Source organism: Myotis daubentonii, chromosome X (assembly GCF_963259705.1).
Source record: "Myotis daubentonii chromosome X, mMyoDau2.1, whole genome shotgun sequence".
Taxonomy (NCBI): domain Eukaryota; kingdom Metazoa; phylum Chordata; class Mammalia; order Chiroptera; family Vespertilionidae; genus Myotis; species Myotis daubentonii.
The window spans coordinates 123,983,929-124,003,422 of NC_081861.1; the positions used below are offsets into that span (position 1 = coordinate 123,983,929).

Consider the following 19,494-nt stretch of genomic DNA (forward strand, 5'->3'; position numbering starts at 1 on the left):
AAGCTGAATAGTATGTGTTAGCAGTTTTTGAAAAACTGCAAAGAATTTAGAACTCAGATATCCCCTAAATACAACAATAAAAAGGGGATAAAAGTTTCTCTGGATTAGAATTTTATAATACAAACAACTTCAAAAGTGACAAGTAATCTGTGATCACTGAAAAAGGATATTGCTTTTTTTAACATACATATTCTGCAAAAATATATTAAACCTACATTTCATTCTTAAAAGAAATTCTCTTCTCATACTAAAAAAAATGTTAGTAGGTCAGCTGAAATTAAAAGTAGTTTTAATGGTGGCTATTAAAAGTCTGGAGACAGAATTAGAACTCTTCCCTCCTACCACCCACACAGTTTCCATGGGTCTGGTCTGGCCAGAAAATTCTTCACATTACCATGTTTTATGTGACAAAAGCATACATTTTTAAGGCTAAAGTTTTCCTTCAAACTACATAAGAAGGAATATAAGCAGCAGCAGTTCTTTACCATTTTTGCATCATGGTCCCCTTTGAGAATCTCTTAAATGCTATATACCCTCTCCCCCACCCTCCCAAAGTACACATATGCACAGACACATAAAATGTGGTATAAATAAATTACAAAAGAAAATGTTGCATACAACTTTAGAGGACTCAGAACTTCTTTTGGCTCTACTTGGCTTGTGCGAAGTTCTCATATGATAATGTAAGAACAACTAAAACATCAAAATCTATATATTTTTTAAATGTCCAAAAGATGTTTTCCTTCCCTTAGTGTAATTTCCTCTATTTTTCACAAACTTTGACTAAAGCTGTTAGAAACAAAAGTGACTTTTCTATTATACATGACTCTCTTTTAGACCAGAGGTCCACAAACTTATTCTGTGAAGGACCAGAAAGTACATATGTTAGGCTTTGCAGGTTATTCACTGTCTGTGGCCACTAATCAACTCTGCCATTGTAACACAGCACAAATGCAAACAGGTGTGGCTGTGTCCCAATAAAATTTTATTAAAAAAGAAAACAGCCGAAACCGGTTTGGCTCAGTGGATAGAGCGTCGGCCTGCGGACTGAAAGGTCCCAGGTTCGATTCTGGTCAAGGGCATGTACCTGGGTTGCGGGCATATCCCCAGTGGGAGATGTGCAGGAGGCAGCTGATCGATGTTTCTCTCTCATCGATGTTTCTAACTCTCTATCTCTCTCCCTTCCTCTCTGTAAAAAATCAATAAAATATATTTAAAAAAAAAAAAGGAAAAAAAAAGAAAACAGGCAGATGAGCCCTGGCCAGGTGGCTCGGTTGGAGCATCGTCCCATACACCAAAAGGTTGCAGGTTCAATTCCCAGTCAGGGCACGCATGCACACACCTAGGTTGCGGGTTCAATCTCGTCGGGACATGTAAGGGAGGCAACTGATCAATGTTTCTCTTCCTCTCTCTCTAAAATTAAGAAGAAAAAGAACCATATCCTCGTGTGAGTATTAAAAAAACAAATCAAAACAGACGGTGGATAGGAGTAAGCCCATGGGTTATAATTTGTCAACCCCTGGAATAGAAGAAAAGATTCAACAACTCCACATGGAAGCAAACAGACAAATACAATTATATTCCTAACTTATACCCTCTCTAAAAATAATTTCCAGAAGGATTAAAGAATGAGAAAGGCCAAATTCTGCAACTTTTAGAAGAAAATTAAAGAGAGAATGTCTATGTCATTGGAGGAGGGAAAGATTTCTTAAGGGAAAAAGCCATATAGTGCACAAGGACGAAAAAATCAAATATTTGGCATTAAAATTAAAAACTTCTACACAATAAAGGATCCTCAAATAAAGTTAAAGGATAAGCCACAGACTAAAAGATATTTACAACACAAATGACCAAGAAAGAATTAGATTTTGAGTATGAATACTGAGACATACAACCCAATGAAACAGAACATATATGCATACAAGCAATTCACATAAAAAAACTGAAGAGTTAAAACACATGAAAAGGTGCTCAACTTAACTGATACTTAGAGAAATGTAAATTAAAATCACAATGAGATACCATTTCACACTCATGAGAATGGCAAAAATTAAAAATCCTGATAATAACAAAGTGCTAACAAGAATGTCGAAGCACTGGTATGCAATAAGTATGTTTATAAGTAGAGAGTAAGTTTAAAACCCCTCAAACTACAAAAGAAGGACTATAAGAAGCAGCAGTTCTTTACCATTTTTGCATCATGGTCCCCTTTGAGAATCTCTTAAATGCTATATACCCTCTCCCCATAGACATAGACGTTCTCTATCTAATTTTCTTCTAAAAGTTGCTGAGTTTGGCCTTTCTCATTCTTTAATCCTTCTGGAAATTATTTTTAGAGAGGGTATAAGTTAGGAATATAATTGTATTTGGTCTGTTTGCTTCCTTGTGGAATTGTTGAATCTTTTCTTCTATAAATTTAAAATAAATTCAAAACGACAAAATTATGCATCAAAATCATTGCTGACCTATTTTTCTATAATTTAGTTGGAATTGTGATGTGGTCATAGGAAGAGGTGAGTGTAGCTTTCACATACTCCACCACCTTGGATATCCTCTCCTCCGATTTATTTTTAAATTAACCTCTAATATGGTAACTGAGGGAGTCATGTATTGTAGCCCCATGGTCATGGATATGAATTTAGCAATTTGAAAGATTTAGCTTCCTATGATAAATTAAATGATTGCTCTTATGAACATCAAATATTTCTTGTGGATGTGCTAATAACTCTATGCCTAGTAACACCCTACAGTAACTCTTTTTTTTTTCAAAATATATTTCTTTATTGATTTCAGAGAGAGAGGGAGAAGGAGAGAGAGATAGAAACATCAATGATGAGTGAGAATCATTGATCGGCTGCCTCCTGCACAACCCCCACTGGGGATGGATTCCGCAACCCAGGCATGTGCCCTTGGCCGGAATGGAACCTGGGACCCTTCAGTCCACAGGCTGACGCTTTATCCACTGAGCCAAGCTGGCTAGGGCACCCTACAGTAACTCTTACATGTGTGGCACTGTCTACTGCAACACTGTTTGTTAGTAACAGCAAAAAAACTTAAACAAGTGAAAACTTGGAAACCTGAAAATGTGGACAATGGCAGAATAAAAATATGCTGTGCTGAATGTATTCACTGATATATTATAAAATAGATAACATGAATAAATGAAATCTAAACATGTATCAACATGGATATACCTAAAATATGGTTCTCCCCCTACTCTTTGTTTTTGGCAAACTGCAACATAATATATTGCACAACACAGAAATGGTAAAAACTTTTAATGCACCACGTGTATAGGCACACATTTATTGTAAAAGTGAAAAATGATGAGCAAAAAAACAAAACCAACCCCGAGAGAGCAGTTACTTCTGAGGAAGACAAGAAAGAAATCAGCAAGGGTGGGGAGGAAAGGGTTTTTAAAGAAAAAAGATTGGAAAAGTGAAAATTTGGGTTATTTCCAGATAAAGATGAAAGACATCGTTAACATTTATGTATAAGATTCTCCATCTTGCCCTAACCGGTTTGGCTCAGCGGATAGAGCGTCGGCCTGCAGACTCAGGGGTCCCGGGTTCGATTCCGGTCAAGGGCATGTGCCTTGGTTGCGGGCACGTCCCCAGTGGGGAGTGTGTAGGAGGCAGTTGATCCATGTTTCTCTCTCATTGATGTTTCTAACTTTCTATCCCTCTCCCTTCCTCTCTGTAAAAAATCAATAAAATATATTTAAAAAAAAAAAGATTCTCCATCTTCACTCAGTCTTTTTTGCCACTGACACCTACAAAGGCTAACCGCGCCCCCCCCCCCCCCCCCCGCCCAACGTCATCCCAGGATCATTCCCAAAGGCTCCTGACAGGTGCTAGCACATCACCAAGAGACTCCCAGGAAGGCTTGCCCAGACTGCCATGTGTTCATGCAGTGATTTGGATACGTTTTCTAAATGTACAAATTCCAGCTCTGAACACACCTGAAAGCTAGGCAGTCTACAACTGGTTCGCAGGCAGGCTGGCGAAAGTCTCATTTCAGCCTACTGGGTGAGAAAATGAAAATGCATGAGCTCTACACCCAGACATTAGAGCCTACGTTTATTTAACAGTTGTTAAATAAAAAATTTCAGACTAAAAGTCATTTTCTCAAGGGCACAGAAATAACAGAGTGCAGAAATAAAACAAAACCAACATCAATAAGTACTCATTATTCCATAAAGACAAATATTACCATTACACTAAGGATTATGCAATAAGTATGCTTGCAAGTATAGAGTAAGTTTAAAATTCCTCAGAAAACCCCAACAAATTCAAAGAGGCACAATTATATATCAAAATCATTTTGCCCTGGCCTGGTGGCTTAGTTGGTTGGAACGTCGTTCAGTACCACTAAAAAAGGTTGCGGGTTTAATCTCCAGTTAGGGCACTTATAGGAGGCAACCGATCAACGCTTCTCGCTCAAATCCATGTTTCTCTCTCTCTCTCTCTCTCTCTCTCTCTCTCTCTCTCTCTCTCTCTCTCTCTCTCTCTCCCTCTCTCCCTCTTCCTCTCTCCTTCAAATCAATAAAAACATATCCTCAGGTGAAGATTTTAAAAATAAATCTTTTCAATTCTCTTTACACTGATACTGTAACTAAAGGAGTCATGTATTGCAGCCCCATGGCCAGAAGTGTAAATTTAGCTATTTGACAGAAGAATTAGCTTGCTATGATACATTAAATGACTGTTCTTACCAATAAAACTTAGGATTCAAAAACCATTTTGTATAACACTAAATAGATTAGACTATCACAATCCTCTGGTTCAGTGACAAGCTTTATTAACAGTTTCAAAATTAATAAAAGTCGAAAATTTGGGACTGATTTGTGTCACTAAATGGTCTTCACTATTGTTCACAGAATAAAGCCCTTAATTGATTAATGATCTCAGGGTGTCTATCGCCATCTAGTGAACAATCACTTCAATTACCACACCAGTCACTTGACAACTGAGTCGGTTTTCTAGGTTCAAAATGTATGTCCACTTTATTGATTAAGTATTACATATGTGTCCTTATCCCCCCAATGCCCCCCACCCCCTGGTGTCTGTGTCCATTGGTTATGATCAATACAGAAAGAAAGAAAAATAAATAAATAAAATATATGTATATACAGTATGTCCACTTAGTGCTTTGTCTTTCTATACACACACTGAGAATACACATAAATACAGATGGTATTTACAGAGATTAACTTTTGAGTGTCTGTAAACTAAGTTTCTATATTACTTCTCTGGAAACCTCAATTTCTTTCTTTCTTTCTTTCTTTAAATAACTTGAATGCTGTGAGGTCCCTCACACAATTCCTTAACCATTAACTAAATCCTCTACCACCAAGCAATTAAAAATCATAGAAGAGTTTAAAGTGTGAAATATCACACTTGGGAAAAGACAATATTGATGTCCATTTGACACAACTGTTAGCATTTTTATTATAAACCTGTTTTTAAGAGTACAATCAGTAATTACTCCTAATACTCTAGCAGCCATAATACATTTGATTACAGAAATTATTAGGTCACCAGAGCCAAAGCTGCATGATTCTGACAAAACTAAGCACACACCAAATAGATTAAAAATAAAAAGGGAGTGACATTTCAAGGCCTCCACAGACTGTGTGTTAATCCATATTCAAATGCAAAATTTTATAATCTTTTCAGATGACATGCTACCAGGTGTCACTCTCATTAATTTCCACTTGAACCTTAATCTAATTTATCCTACCGGGACTTTAAAAGGAAACAACTTATAGGCTCTTTAAGTTACTATATTAGTTTTGTCCCTCTATCTTATTACAAAAAAGACCAGTTTGAAAAAATTACAAGGCATTCCAAAATCTCAGCAAACTGACTCTCATTTTACACATCACTCTCCCTACTTCTCTAATAATCAAGAAATGCTTGAACTCACAAAGGCCTAATAGCATATACAGAAAATGCTAGTAAACCCAAAGACAGATTATCACCTAGAGCAGTGGTTCTCAATCTTCCTAATGCCGCTACCCTTTAATATAGTTCCTCATGTTGTGGTGACCCCCAATTTCATTGTTACAAACTGAACATAATTAAAGCATAGTGATTAATCACAAAAACAATATGTAATTATATATGTGTTTTCTGATGGTCTTAGGCGACCCCTGTGAAAGGGTCATTCAACCCCCAAAGGGGTCGCAACCCACAGGTTGAGAACCGCTGACCTAGAATATTTCATTCTGCCAGTGCTGATAATTATCACCAACGTTGTAACAATCAGGAAGTAATCTCTGTAAGTTGCTTTGAATCTTCTTCTAGAATAAGATTTCCAGAGAGCAACTATATCACTATCATTTTTCATTAACCTCATATTACTTTAAAGGTCCACTTTCCAGTTTTTATTATTTGTGGGAAGGAGCAAAGGGAAAAGAGAAAAGAGGAAAGTAGAAACCAAGAATTTAAATCACATATACTTATTTCAAGATTTATCTGAAATTCTTTGTTTTTTCAGTGGGGAAAGCAGGTTTATAGTTTATTTATTAAGATTTGTTATTGTTATATTTTATACAACAGAAAAATAAAAACTGAGTTTAAACTCCCTATTAAAAATACACCTAAATGAAAATACTGCCCTTAAAGTACAGTGGATTAAGGGAGCGGGATAGATCACTGGACAAATTTGGGGCTTATCATTATCAACAGTGCCCTTTTAAGCTTGTGGATTTCTGATCCAATGCAGAAAATGTAACAACAGGGATTTCCCACCAGCAAGAGGCACTCTCCAAGGGAGTAAATTGTCAACTATTGCCTCTTGTGAGAAACTTAAGAGTAACCTTGATCCAATCTCAATACTCAACCCATGTATTATCACCCAGTTGGGGCATAGTCAGTGCATTTCCTAATACAAAAATAAGATTGTATTCTAGCAGAAGCCACTGGATACATATACAAAAATAAAATTTAAATAATTTTAAAATAAACTTAGCCTAAGAAATTGAAACATCCTTCCTTCACTTCAACTAGCCCCTAAACCACTTATATCTTCTCATGTAAAAAAGACCCGTGTCTTGAAATGAGTACCAAAAAAGATGATCTTCCAGGAATAAGAGGTAGAATATAAAGCAGAAGCACAGTTATGAAAGACACCCTGAGATGGGGCAGACAACCCTAATGACATAAAAGCCTTACAGTCAGGAAGATAGAGATTCCAATTCAAAATAGTTACTTATTAGGCTGCACCTCTTTAAGTTGATCTTTCTCATCTGCAAAATGGAAACATTATTATCTGTATTCAATGGATTCTTGTGGGTTTTAATGAAATAATGCATCCAAAAACTCACATGTTGCTGGTGTCCAATACATGTTTTGCCCTTCCTCCCTGGGCCCTAAGCCAAGTCTCTGATATAGGACTGTCAACACAAAGCAGCCCTGAACATCCTGTTTGTTTCATACCATCTAGATCTGTGCTACCCACCATAACAGCCACTGGCACATGTGGCTATTTAAAGTTAAATTTATTATAATTATAATGAAATAAAACTCAAAATCCAGTTCTTCAGCTAGGTGGCACTAGCCGAAGGTAAGTGCTCACTAGCCACTGTGGCTGGCAACTATTGCATTGCATAGTGCAGATGGAGAACATTTTTATCAACTCAAAGTTCTATTGAACAGTGCTGGTCTAGACTCTGAAGCAAGGTAGGCAAACTTTTTTTTTCTGAAAAGGGCCAGAGGGCTCAGTGGATAGGATAGAACATCGGCCAGTGCACCCAAAGGTCACAGGTTCAATTCCCAGTCAAGGGTACGGTCAAGGGCAGGTACCTAGGTTGCAGGTTTGATAGGGGTGAGTGTGGGAGACAACCAATCGATGTATCTCTCACATTAATGTTTCTCTCTCTTTCTTTCTCTCTCTCTCCTCCCTTCCTCCCTTCCACTTTCTCTAAAAATCAATGGAAAAAAATATCCTCAGGTGAGGTTAACAAAAAATAAAAATAAAAAGGAGCCAGAAAGTAAATATCTTTGGCTTTGTGGGCATTGTAAGTCTCTATCTTGACTACTCAACTCTGCTGATGTAACACAAAAGCAGCCATAGACAATACATAAACGAATGAGCATGGCTCATCCAATAAAACCTCACAAAATTAGATGGCAAGCTGGATTTGGGCCATGGGCTGTAGTTTTCCAACCCCTACTCTAGAGTATTCTGATTCCAGAATCCCAACACAAGCCTTCTGTCCATAGCAACTAAGTACCTTCTTAACACTGATAGTCTTAAATTCACTGACTGGAATCAATAGTTTACTATAGTTAAAAGGAATTAATACTTAATGTAACTATTCTTTTGAAAATAAAGAAAAACCCATTCACTCAGTGCTAACGCAGATGGAGCTTATAGTTTCTACAAAGTGAAAGTACCTCAAATCTCTTTGTTATCTGGCCCATCTTTCTAAAGCCAATAAATCTCTGCCAGAGGGGATGGGGGTTGGGAGACTGGATGAAAAGTGAAGGGATTAAGCAAAAACAAAAACAAAAAAACATATGTGTATATAACACAGAGACGCAGACAACAGTGTGGTGATAGCCAGAGGGAAAGGGGGGTGGGGGCTAGGGGGTGATGGGCAAGGAGGGGAAAAATGGGGACAGAAAAAGACTTTGCTTGAGGCTATGGGCGCACAATACAGTGTACAGCTCATGTTTTATTGAGTTGTACACTTGAAACCTGTAGGTTTTGCAAACCAATGTCATCCCAATAAATTCAAAAAATAAAATAAAGCCAATAACTCTCAATCTATAACTTGAGTCTTGATATATTCCTGGAATGGTGGAATTCTATATCCAACTGACTACTTACTTAATATGCCTAGAGATCTTTATAAATCTCAAAGGTAACACAGCCAAGACAGAACTCTTAATCCCTCTCCCCAGGATTTCTCCATTTTAGGAATTGGGTCCACTAGCTAACCAGCTAGAAGACAAAAACGAAGGCATCCTCCTTGATCTCTTCCTTTCCCCTACACGCTGAGCTAACACGCCAGAAAAAAACTAGCTCCCTTAGGTCACTTAGGCCTCATTCCTGTTACCTGCTAAAGAAGCCGTCCCTAATCAATCTAAACTAGCCATCTTAACAGCCACCTTATTTTATTACCTGCACAGCATTTACTTCTATCACAGTCTCTTAGTCATTTTTGTATTTATTCATTCACTTATATACAGTCTGTTTTCCCAAACTATCCTCTCCCCATCAAAGTCCCCACCACATGCCCCTTAACACCCCCTGCCCTGGTTGAATGTGAGCCTCAGGATGTAGGGACCTTTTATATCTTGCTCGACACTCTACTCCAGTGCCTAGAACAATGTCTGGCACATAGTAGACATTCAATAAATACACACACACACACACACACACACACACACACACACACACTTAATAGATGAATGAATGGATCCTTACCTAAAAGCCCATCTCTCTCAATTTTGTCCTGAAAAGGGGATACTTGAAGCTGTATAACTAGGTAACAAGCTGGTTCTCCCACATTATTGTATGGTTAAAAATACTCTTAAAGTCAAAAGAAGATTAAAAAAAACTCTCCTTTTTAGAGATGTGATATTACACTATTTACCTCCCTTCCTTTGTATGTCACCAAAGCAGCCAGTGGTTTGGCGTAAAATCTGCTGTAGCAAAATCCCAGGCAGCCGTACATACTGTTTGCTGTGAGCTTCAAAGCCTTCTGTCGAATGTCATACTGCAGGCCACACAAGAACAAAAGACAAACAATAATATTGGCAAATGCTTAAGCATTACATTAGATGTCTTTCTAAGTGACCAGTGGGGAGAAACCCTCAATATCCCTGAAAAAAAAAGAAGAGTTCTTAACACATCCAACCTGTCCTCTCAGAGACCCCAAAACTGAAGTCAGAAGGATCTTCCCCCGATACAGCTTTGCAGATAGAAGTACCTTCCATTTTGAGGCACTCTAGTGGTTTTTTGAATGGTTTCCTACCCACAAATGTAAAATAGGAACAGGCATTTGCCCATAGCATCATGTTTAAATCACTCTCAGATAATCAATTTCTAAAAGCTCAGACTGTCACTCAGATGTCTCTTAGTTGAAAAGTTATACCTGAAGAACAAGGTCTGGATTTAAATCTTGCTGCTTCATTAGCTGTTTGACTTGTTTTCTCCGCTCTACCAGTTTCCGGATCTCTCTGGGCAAAATGCCCATTTCTAAGCTTCGATCTGGCAGCTCGGGGATCTGTTCTTGTTCTTCATCCTGATGAACACACAACAGAAATTTCAGACAAATCAACTTTCATTAAATAAATTTCTAAAACATTTTGTGGGAGCTTTACCCCCTGATCACATGTGGAAAAAGTACTTTCTTATATTGTACAGTAAGGGTCAATAATGCATGGGTGGTAAAGAAAGAGCTGAGAGGGTTGCAGCAGAACAAGTCAATACTGCCCAGTACCTCCCACCCCTCTAGACATTGATACAGTAGATATCTTTAAAGAGGTGAATTTTTACACATGCTCCTCTCCTTTCTTCAACAAGATTGGGGAGAAACAAATTTGGGGAAATTGTTTTTAAAATAAAACAGTAAGAGAGATTCCTAGGATTAAAAAAAAAAAAGCAATGAAACTACTGTTTTAAGTCATGTATACTACCAAACAAAATGTTATAAAATTTTTAAAACTATGGAAAATCATAGCAAATACTATAAATGTTTTAGACACAAAAATAAAAGTCTAAATACTAAATCAGCAAATTTCTTTCAAGAATTTGGAACGCATATTTAAATAGGTCATGACATTACTAAAAATTAATACATACATGGGTGGTCAAAAGTAGTTTTACAGTAGTGAGTACGAGAAACACAGTTTACTCTTGTATTAATTACTGTATTATTTTCCATATGACCTGTAAGCCTACTTTTTCCCACCCTGTATATATTCCTTAGAATATATGTAGTACCTTTTATCTATAAATTGCTTTGCAATCAGTAAAAGAATAGCAACATTCTAGAAAAGCAACCAGTAGTCTTCTTATATTATAATTTATAGCAAAAAAAGCAGGGAAAGCATTAAACCATTTCTCTCAGACTTCCATTAATTCCGTTAATAGACTGCAAAGAAAAGCCAGGCAAATTTGCCCTTTCAAAGATTCAGAATTAAAAATAAACCTCTTGGCTTAAAGTATGTCAAGTCGATGCCACTTGATAACCCAGCTTTTACAAAGTATCTAATTTTATAAAGATCAGTATCTTCCAATGAACAATCTTACAATAGTAGCAGGGACTTATTGCTTTCCAATATAGCAAAAGATGGTAAGAAACCTATTAAAGAGATCTTGGTATATATTCCAATCTATGGCGGTCAGATAAAAACTAAACTGAAAGGATTTAGAGTCAGGAAATTCATAATCCACGACCGGCTCTACTGCCACTACCAGTGTGGCACTAGCTGTTCTGAAGACCAAATGACTGACTGTACAGGAAAATGAGAACCTATAAATTGCTACATGTATAGTATTTTGTAGATTACCTCTAAGTTCCCTTTTAACTCTGAAATGATTCCATCATATATCCAATATCCAAAATGGAAAATTCGAATAAAATGGAGTAGGGAGAAGAGTGCTAGATAATGAAAATTATCACAATGCTGACACAGTTGCAGGAAATGCAGCTACTACCTTTTGGGGATGTCTACCTAATACCTTCTCTGTAAAATTATCCTCTAGTCCCATAGGAAAGCCCATTCTTAGTACCCATGTTTGTACACTGAACCCACTCCTGTGGTCACAACTGATGGGACCAAGAGGGCGAGGCAAGCCTACAAGATTCTCTCTTCTGGGAAGATGGAACAGGGACTGAGAAACAGCTCCCAAGCATGTGGATGGAACTAAAAAGAAATCTAAGTTCAGGAGCTAGAGGGCAAATAGACATCTGCCACATGTACAAAGAAGCAGAGAAAAACAACATACAAGGTAGTATGTTAATTTATATCTTTTACTGCTGGAGAATCTAATCTAACCAATTTCCCTACTGAAAGTTAATAAATTATTAAGCCCTATATAAAACTGTTGACTGAAGGATCACTGGTTAGATTAAAATCCATGTGAGAGAATTAAAAAAAGATTATTTTAAAAGGGCTATTTAGTGAGTAAAATCATTAGGCAACGCTTGCATAGACAAAATTTATAAGATTGAAAATAACACGTGTTGATGAAGATGGGGAACAACTCGCATACGTAGCTGGTAGGAGTGTAAAATGGTACAACTGCTTAGGAAAACAGTATGACAGGTTCTTATCAAATTAAACATATACTCCCCCAACAAACAGCAAATTCACTCCATAAGTATTGACCCCACCAAAACTGAAAGCACAAATCCACAAAAAGATCCATATAAGAATATTCACAGCAGCTTTATTACCAATAGCCAAAAACTGAAGTCAATCCAATGCTAATCTCAGGAGAATAAAATATGGAATAATTCCTCAGCAGTATAAAGGAAATAACCACTGGATGAAGCTCAAAAACATTATGTTGAACAAAAAATCCAGACACAAAAGAGTACATACTGTATCACTCTATTTACATGAATTCTAGAACAAGCACTTCTATGGTGATAGAAGTCAGATCAATGGTAGACATAGGGGAAATGGGACTGACTATGAAAAGGCAAATGTGATATAACAAAACTCATAGATGAAGCTAAAGCAGTGCTTGTAGGAAAATTTATAACTGTGTATATTTATATTACAAGAGACAGTCTGAAATCTATAACTTGAACTTCCACCATAAGACACTAGACCAGGGGTGGGCAAACTTTTTGACTCGAGGGCCACAATGGGTTCTTAAACTGGACCGGAGGGCCAGAACAAAAGCATGGATGGAGTGTTTGTGTGAACTAATAAAAATTCAAAGTAAACATCATTACATAAAAGGGTACGGTCTTTTTTTTTTTAGTTTTATTCATTTCAAGCGGGCCGGCCCGGGCCGTAGTTTGCCCACGGCTGCACTAGACAAAGGGCAAACTAAACCAAAGAAAGCAGATAAAAGAATAAAGATTACAGCAGAAATGAATGAAATAGAGAATAAAAAAAGCAACAGAAAAATCAGGGAAACCAGAGGTGCTTCTTTGAAAAGACCAATAAAATTAACAAACTTTGGCTATATTGACAAAGAAAAAAAGAACAGTCAAATTACTAAAAATCAGAAATAAAAGAGGGAACATCCCTACTGAACTTAAATAAATAGCAATGATTTTAAAAGAATACTATAAACAATTTTATGCCAATAAATTAGATAACCTACGTTAAATGGACAAATTCCTAGAAAGACACAAACAACTGAAACTGACTGAAGGGAAAATAGAAAATCTGAAAAGACCTGTAACAATAGACTGAATTAGTAATTTAAAAAAAGGGGGGGGGGGTTTAAGACCGGATAATTTTCACTAGTGAATTCTAGCAAATATTTAAATAATTAACACAAATCCCTCACAGACAAGTCCAAAATACAGAAAAGGAGGTATTACTTCCCAACCCATTCTAACAGGCCAGTATTAACCTAATACCAAAACCAAAAACTTAAGAAAAGACTACACACCAACAGCCCTTATGAATCCAGACAAAAACTCCTCAACAAAATACTAGTAAGTCGAATCCAGCAACACATAAAACAAGATTATACGCCAAGAACAAGTGGGACTTATCCCAGAAATGCAGGTTGGTACAATACCCTTTTGTGATAAAACACTCAATAAACTAGAATGAACTAGGAACAGAAGGGAGCTTCCTCAACCTTGTAAAGGACATCTATGGGAAACCTACGGCTAACATTATACTTAATGATGAAAGATTAGATGCTGTCACCAAAGATCAGGAACAAGACATGGGTGTCTGCTCTTGCACTTCTATTTAACATTGTACTGGAGGTCCTAGTTAGGGGAATTAGGCAAGGAAAAGAAATATAAGGCATCCAAATAGGAAAGAATTAAATGATCTTTATTCACAGATGACATGATCGTATATACAAAAAAATCCTATGGAATCCACAAAACTATTAGAACTAATACATGAGTGCAGCAGTTATTTTTCTATATATTAGCAATGAACAAATCTTGAAATTAAGAAAACAATTTCATTTATAATAGTATCAAAAAGGATAAAATACTTACGAATAAATTTAATTTTAATAAGTGCAAGACTTATACACTGAAAACTAGAAAACATCATTGAAAGAAATTACATACCTAAATAAATGGAAGATTTAACATTCTTAAGACAATACTCCCCAAACTGATCTACAGATCCAATACAATTCCTATCAAAATCCCAGCAGCCATTTTGCATAAATTGAGATGACTCTAAAACAGGGGTGGGCAAACTTTTTGACTCGAGGGCCACAATGGGTTCTTAAACTGGACTGGAGGGCCGGAACAAAGCATGGATGGAGTGTTTGTGTGAACTAATATAAATTCAAAGTAAACATCATTACATAAAAGGGTACGGTCTTTTTTTTTTTTAGTTTTATTCATTTCAAACGGGCCGGATTCGGTCCACGGGCCGTAGTTTGCCCACGGCTGCTCTAAAACAAACAAAATGTGATATACTTCCATACAATTAAATATTCAGTAATAAGAAGGAATGAAGTACTAATACATGCTACAATATGAATGAATCCTGAAAACAGTATGCTAAGTGAAATAAGTTAGACACAGGTCACATGTGATTCCATTTATATGAAATGTCAAAAATACACAAATCTATAGAAGCAGAAAGAGTAGTGTTTGCCTAGACCTGGGAGAGGTGGAGGTATTAAGGGAAGTTACAAGTAAAAGTTAGGGGGTTTCTTTGAAGAGTAATGAAAATGTCCTAATATTAACTATGGTGAAAGTTATAAATCTGTGAATACACTAACAACCATTAAATTTAGACTTTAAATGACTAAATTGTATATGGTATGTGAATTACATCGCAATAAAGCTGTTAAATAAAAAAGACACAAAACCAGTCTGAGTTTCCTCCTATACAACCCTCCCATTTTTCTGACCACTAAAAAGGATATAATGTACCTTTTAAGAGGGAAAGCTAAATATTTTGGTTCTCTTCTTTAAGTACTACTTTTAATCTCAATTTCAAGAGCCCCCCAGTTGAACACAAACCTCTGTAACCTTTTGTGTCTCTGAAGCAACTCTTTGCACTGTTGTAAAGCAAATGTTGAATTCCTGAATGATGGAAGGATATAAACTGTTGAAGTCCAGAAGCAAAATGAACTTATCATAAAAACCTGCAATATAAAAGGCACATTACAAAGTCTTTTCAAAAAGTAGATCTGTCAAAAGATCACATTAGAAGTACTATAATCTGAAGTATATTAGAAACAATATACTATCCAGAGCTGTGAGGTAGACAAAAGGAAAAAAAGAGTCTACTACCATGCTATAAAAATGACTTGGACTAGAGTGAAAACTCAGTTCACAAAAGAGGTCCTCTCTCACCTTGAATCCAGCTACAACCAGCCCTTTCCCCAGAAGTTCCCAACGTACACCATTATGATAGGCAAACACCTCCCCATATCAATTACTTTGACAGGTGTCATATTTATTTTTTTTAAATGTTGTTAAATTCTCCCTCGAGCAAGCATGCCCTCCCATCTCCACCCAAAAAATATTTAGTGATCTCTACAATGAGTGGTTATATATATTTTTTACAATCATACCTTCAAAGAATAAAATGAGCAGCCCACTTACCTGTACACAAACTGTACTAAAATCACACAAGAGATGTATACATGTCAGTAGTGGAACGATCCACCCCTTTTTACTTGCAAAGGGTGAACAGAAAGCTACTATATTTCTCTAGGACACTTACAAAGAGTTTTCTTCACCTTAAGAAGAAACTGAATAAAAGTAAATGTCCATTAATAAGACAATAATAACAACAGCAAACATATTAAAAGCTTACTCTGTGTTGGGCACTATACTAAACAATCACTTTTATTCCTTAAATGTCTGCGTGACAGATATTATTCTTATCTCCATTTTACAGAAGAGAAAACTGAGGTTTTCAGAGGTTCAACAGGAAGCCCAAGATCCACAGCCAGAATTCAAGCCCAGATTGATCTAACACTGAAGGACAACTGTACTCCTGATCTGTTTTACTACAGCTAATAATTTTAAATGTCTCCTACTCAGAGTTTAAGTTACTTGATAAAATTCACATTAATCCCTGCACAACAATGTGAATATACCTAACACCACACATCTGTATACTGAAAAATGATTAAGATGCTAAAAAAAGACACTTTCTACTCTGTGTACCACAAAACATCTTTACTATTCAGAACAGGGAAAAGCTATTCTCCTATTAAAGTTCAATTTGGTGGTTACTGTCTATACTTTCTTTAATTTTGCTGTCCAATATAAAATAATGTTATTATGAGACCTATTTGAAAACCTACAAAATATAATTCATGTCTTTTAGTTTCTCAAGCCTCACTCTGCATAAGGAAATTCCTTAACACCAGGGCAAGCCAGCCCACTGCTCAGCCTTACCAACTTTAGGGTCCAATACCAAGCCTCCAGCATAAGCTGCTTTCTTCCGTCCTTTCTTGTATTTATTGACATCTCCATCAATGTCTTCATCTTCATCTCCCTAATATCAAATGGAAAGGTAACTTCACCAGCCAGCAACTAATTAACTAATTAAGAAGTTTTATGACTCCCTCCTTTTCCAAATGCAGTATACAGTTTTAACACACATTCTGTAGATTTAGTGGTAGACCACAGTTATTGAAACATACTCATGAATCCAAATGAATGCCAAGCATGGTAGTTACCAAAACAAATGCTTTCTCTCTGAGCTAATAAGTGTGCAAATTTGACTTTAAAATAGTTCTGAATTCATAGAACTTCACTTTTTTAAAACCAATAGATACTAGAAATATAACTCTTGATATTATGTAAAAGTTGAGATTGTAGAAGAGTCTCCTTAAATTCATTACTCTAATATTCATGATATAAAAATAGAAAATTACTTCATATAGATATTACCATTATTCTAAACATTAATATGGACACCTTAAAATAAGTATGTCCATATACTAAAAATTTATTCCCAAGTAGTTTGTTAATGGCCAACATTCAATGCTGCTCAGCAGAAGTCAAATTTCTCTAAGTCAATATTCCCTATACCAATTTTGATAATGTACATAAAATAATACCTGAATCATTTTAATATTAAATTCCCATTCTGAATCGATTCTATCCGTGCTAATAAAATAGTAGCTAACTTTGGAAGCCACTTTAGAAACCTTATTGTGGTGATCTTGATGTCACTAGTACGTATAATGCAACACAAAAATAAAGGCTCACGGGTTTAAGAAAATAAAAGATTTAACTGGCATGTAGCTTTGTGTAGGGCTAAGTAAGGTGCCAAAACACTTTCTATATACAGTCACGCATCAGAGAGGCCTAATGCCTCCCTCAAAGAACTTCCTATTTCATAATTTTATCTGTACAGAGAAGAGTGGAAAAGGAAATGACCACACAAACACAACAGAACAAACATGACTCAGTTTCTACAGTATACAGGGATTATTTTGGAAGCAGATGTTATCACAGCAAAAAAAAGCTATATAGGTAATAAAAGGGGGTGATAAGAAAAGGCAAAATGCTATATAATTTTAGACCCACCAGTTTTTGCTGAGGCTTCCTGAAAATCTGCTTGTCAGGCACAATATAGTTGTTTTCATAAAATGCATGAAGCAACAAGAACTCATTACGCTCAGCTCGTCCACCCATCAGCGTCCTAGACTATTAAACAGAATTTCCCTTTTAAATTTGAGCTCAAAATCACAACAAATAAGAGCAACTTTGACCTGGTAAATTTAATCATAGCACCTCCTTCAAAATCATTCCTCATAACAAGGGCTATTTTTTAAAGGTACTAAATTATCCCTAGCATTTTCTTTAAGCATTATAGTTAAAAGGAGACAAAAAGCTTAAAATACTGACAATTTAGGCTATTTCTTTACTTCCTAGTGGGCCATTCCACAAATGAGACACAGCCAGATGTTAGAGATGATCTTATGTTCACCCAAATTTCAACATACTGCACCTGGTTTTCCTCCCCTTCTCCCATCCAGTTCTTCATTTTACAAAAGAAGCCCAGCTTTCAAAATACAAGTCACTCATTTTATAAGTATGCATTTAGGCTCATTATCATATAACAACTACCCCAAGCAAACACTGAATCCAACAGGAAATGCTTTTTCCCCCTCCAAGTTAAATTTACCATAATGTTCCCAGCGATGTTAGTGATCTGCAATGCTAATGGAAGAACATTTAGCTCACACAAGATCTGCAAAATGAACCTGGCATCTTTCCAGGTGTGTTCCAACAGGTACAACAGATGAGAAGGTTCACTGTACAGAAAAGTAAGAATGAAACAGAATCAAGTAATTAAACGAAACAATGACTATAATCAGAACTTCATAAAATATTATAAAAATCTTTGGTATAAGTAACAAGAGCAACGGCACTTTGGCTTTGAAAATAATTTAAAATAAGGTCGGTATAAAACTAGGAATTCATTCATACCATCAATCCCAATGCCCTTCTCAAAACACAAAAAAATCCCACAAAAATAAAGTGAGGTTCTGTATTTAACTACAACCTGGAAACTACCTGAAACCTTTCATTCATTCCATCTAATAAGTATGTCTCGCATGCCTACTATGTGCCAGGTATCCTGTCCTCAATGGGCTTGTATCCTCATAGGGGAGACAAAGTATAAATAACAAATTAAATATGTGTATGGTATGTTATGTAATGCTAAGTTAAAGCGAGAAAAAAAATGAAAGGGAATATTAAGTGTCAGGAGCAGAGACTGAATTTTCAGCTAGGGAACCGGGAAAGAGTTCACTGAGAATAACTGGGTATCTGAGGGAAGAGCATTCCAGGCAGACAGAACAGCACATTCAAAGGCCCCGAGTTAAGTGTAAATATGGTAGTTCTAGGACCAGGATGGAGACCAATGGCTGGAACAGAGAGAAAGATGGAGGGAACAGAAGACAAGGGCAGAGTTAATGGCAGAGAGACACAGTACATAGGACAGCGGTTCTCAACCTGTGGGTCGCGACCCCTTTGGCGGTCGAACAACCCTTTCACAGGAGTTGCCTAAGACCATCCTGCATATCAGATATTTACATTACGATTCATAACAGTAGCAACATTACGGTTATGAAGTAGCAACGACAATAATTTTATGGTTGGGTCACAACATGAGGAACTGTATTTAAAGGGCCAGAAGGTTGAGAACCACTGACAGGACCTTGTAAGTCAACATAAGGACTTTGGTTTTTACTCTGAATGAAACAGAAAGCCACTGGAAGATTCTGAGCAGAGAGCCATATCTGACTTAACTTTAGCAGGATAATCTAGTTCTGGGGTTGAGAATAGAAAGCAAGGGGTCAAGAGCAAAACCAAGTTAAGGCCAGTGA

At 36.5% G+C, this 19,494-nt stretch overlaps 1 protein-coding gene and 1 non-coding gene across 2 annotated transcripts in view; both read right to left on the minus strand.

Moving 5' to 3' along the window:
• POLA1 (DNA polymerase alpha 1, catalytic subunit) overlaps positions 1-19,494 on the minus strand; it is a 317,031-nt gene that overhangs the window by 255,165 nt on the left and 42,372 nt on the right. The window contains exons 21-26 of the mRNA XM_059680284.1: positions 18,288-18,417; positions 17,687-17,806; positions 16,547-16,646; positions 15,155-15,279; positions 10,109-10,258; positions 9,608-9,730 (exon numbers count right to left, since the gene is read on the minus strand). Coding sequence (XP_059536267.1) covers positions 9,608-9,730; positions 10,109-10,258; positions 15,155-15,279; positions 16,547-16,646; positions 17,687-17,806; positions 18,288-18,417 — 748 coding nt within the window. The remainder of the gene's footprint in view (positions 1-9,607; positions 9,731-10,108; positions 10,259-15,154; positions 15,280-16,546; positions 16,647-17,686; positions 17,807-18,287; positions 18,418-19,494) is intronic.
• On the minus strand, positions 15,782-15,912 carry LOC132225407 (small Cajal body-specific RNA 24). Its single transcript, XR_009450919.1, has one exon. It is a non-coding gene; the product is annotated as a small Cajal body-specific RNA 24 (non-coding RNA).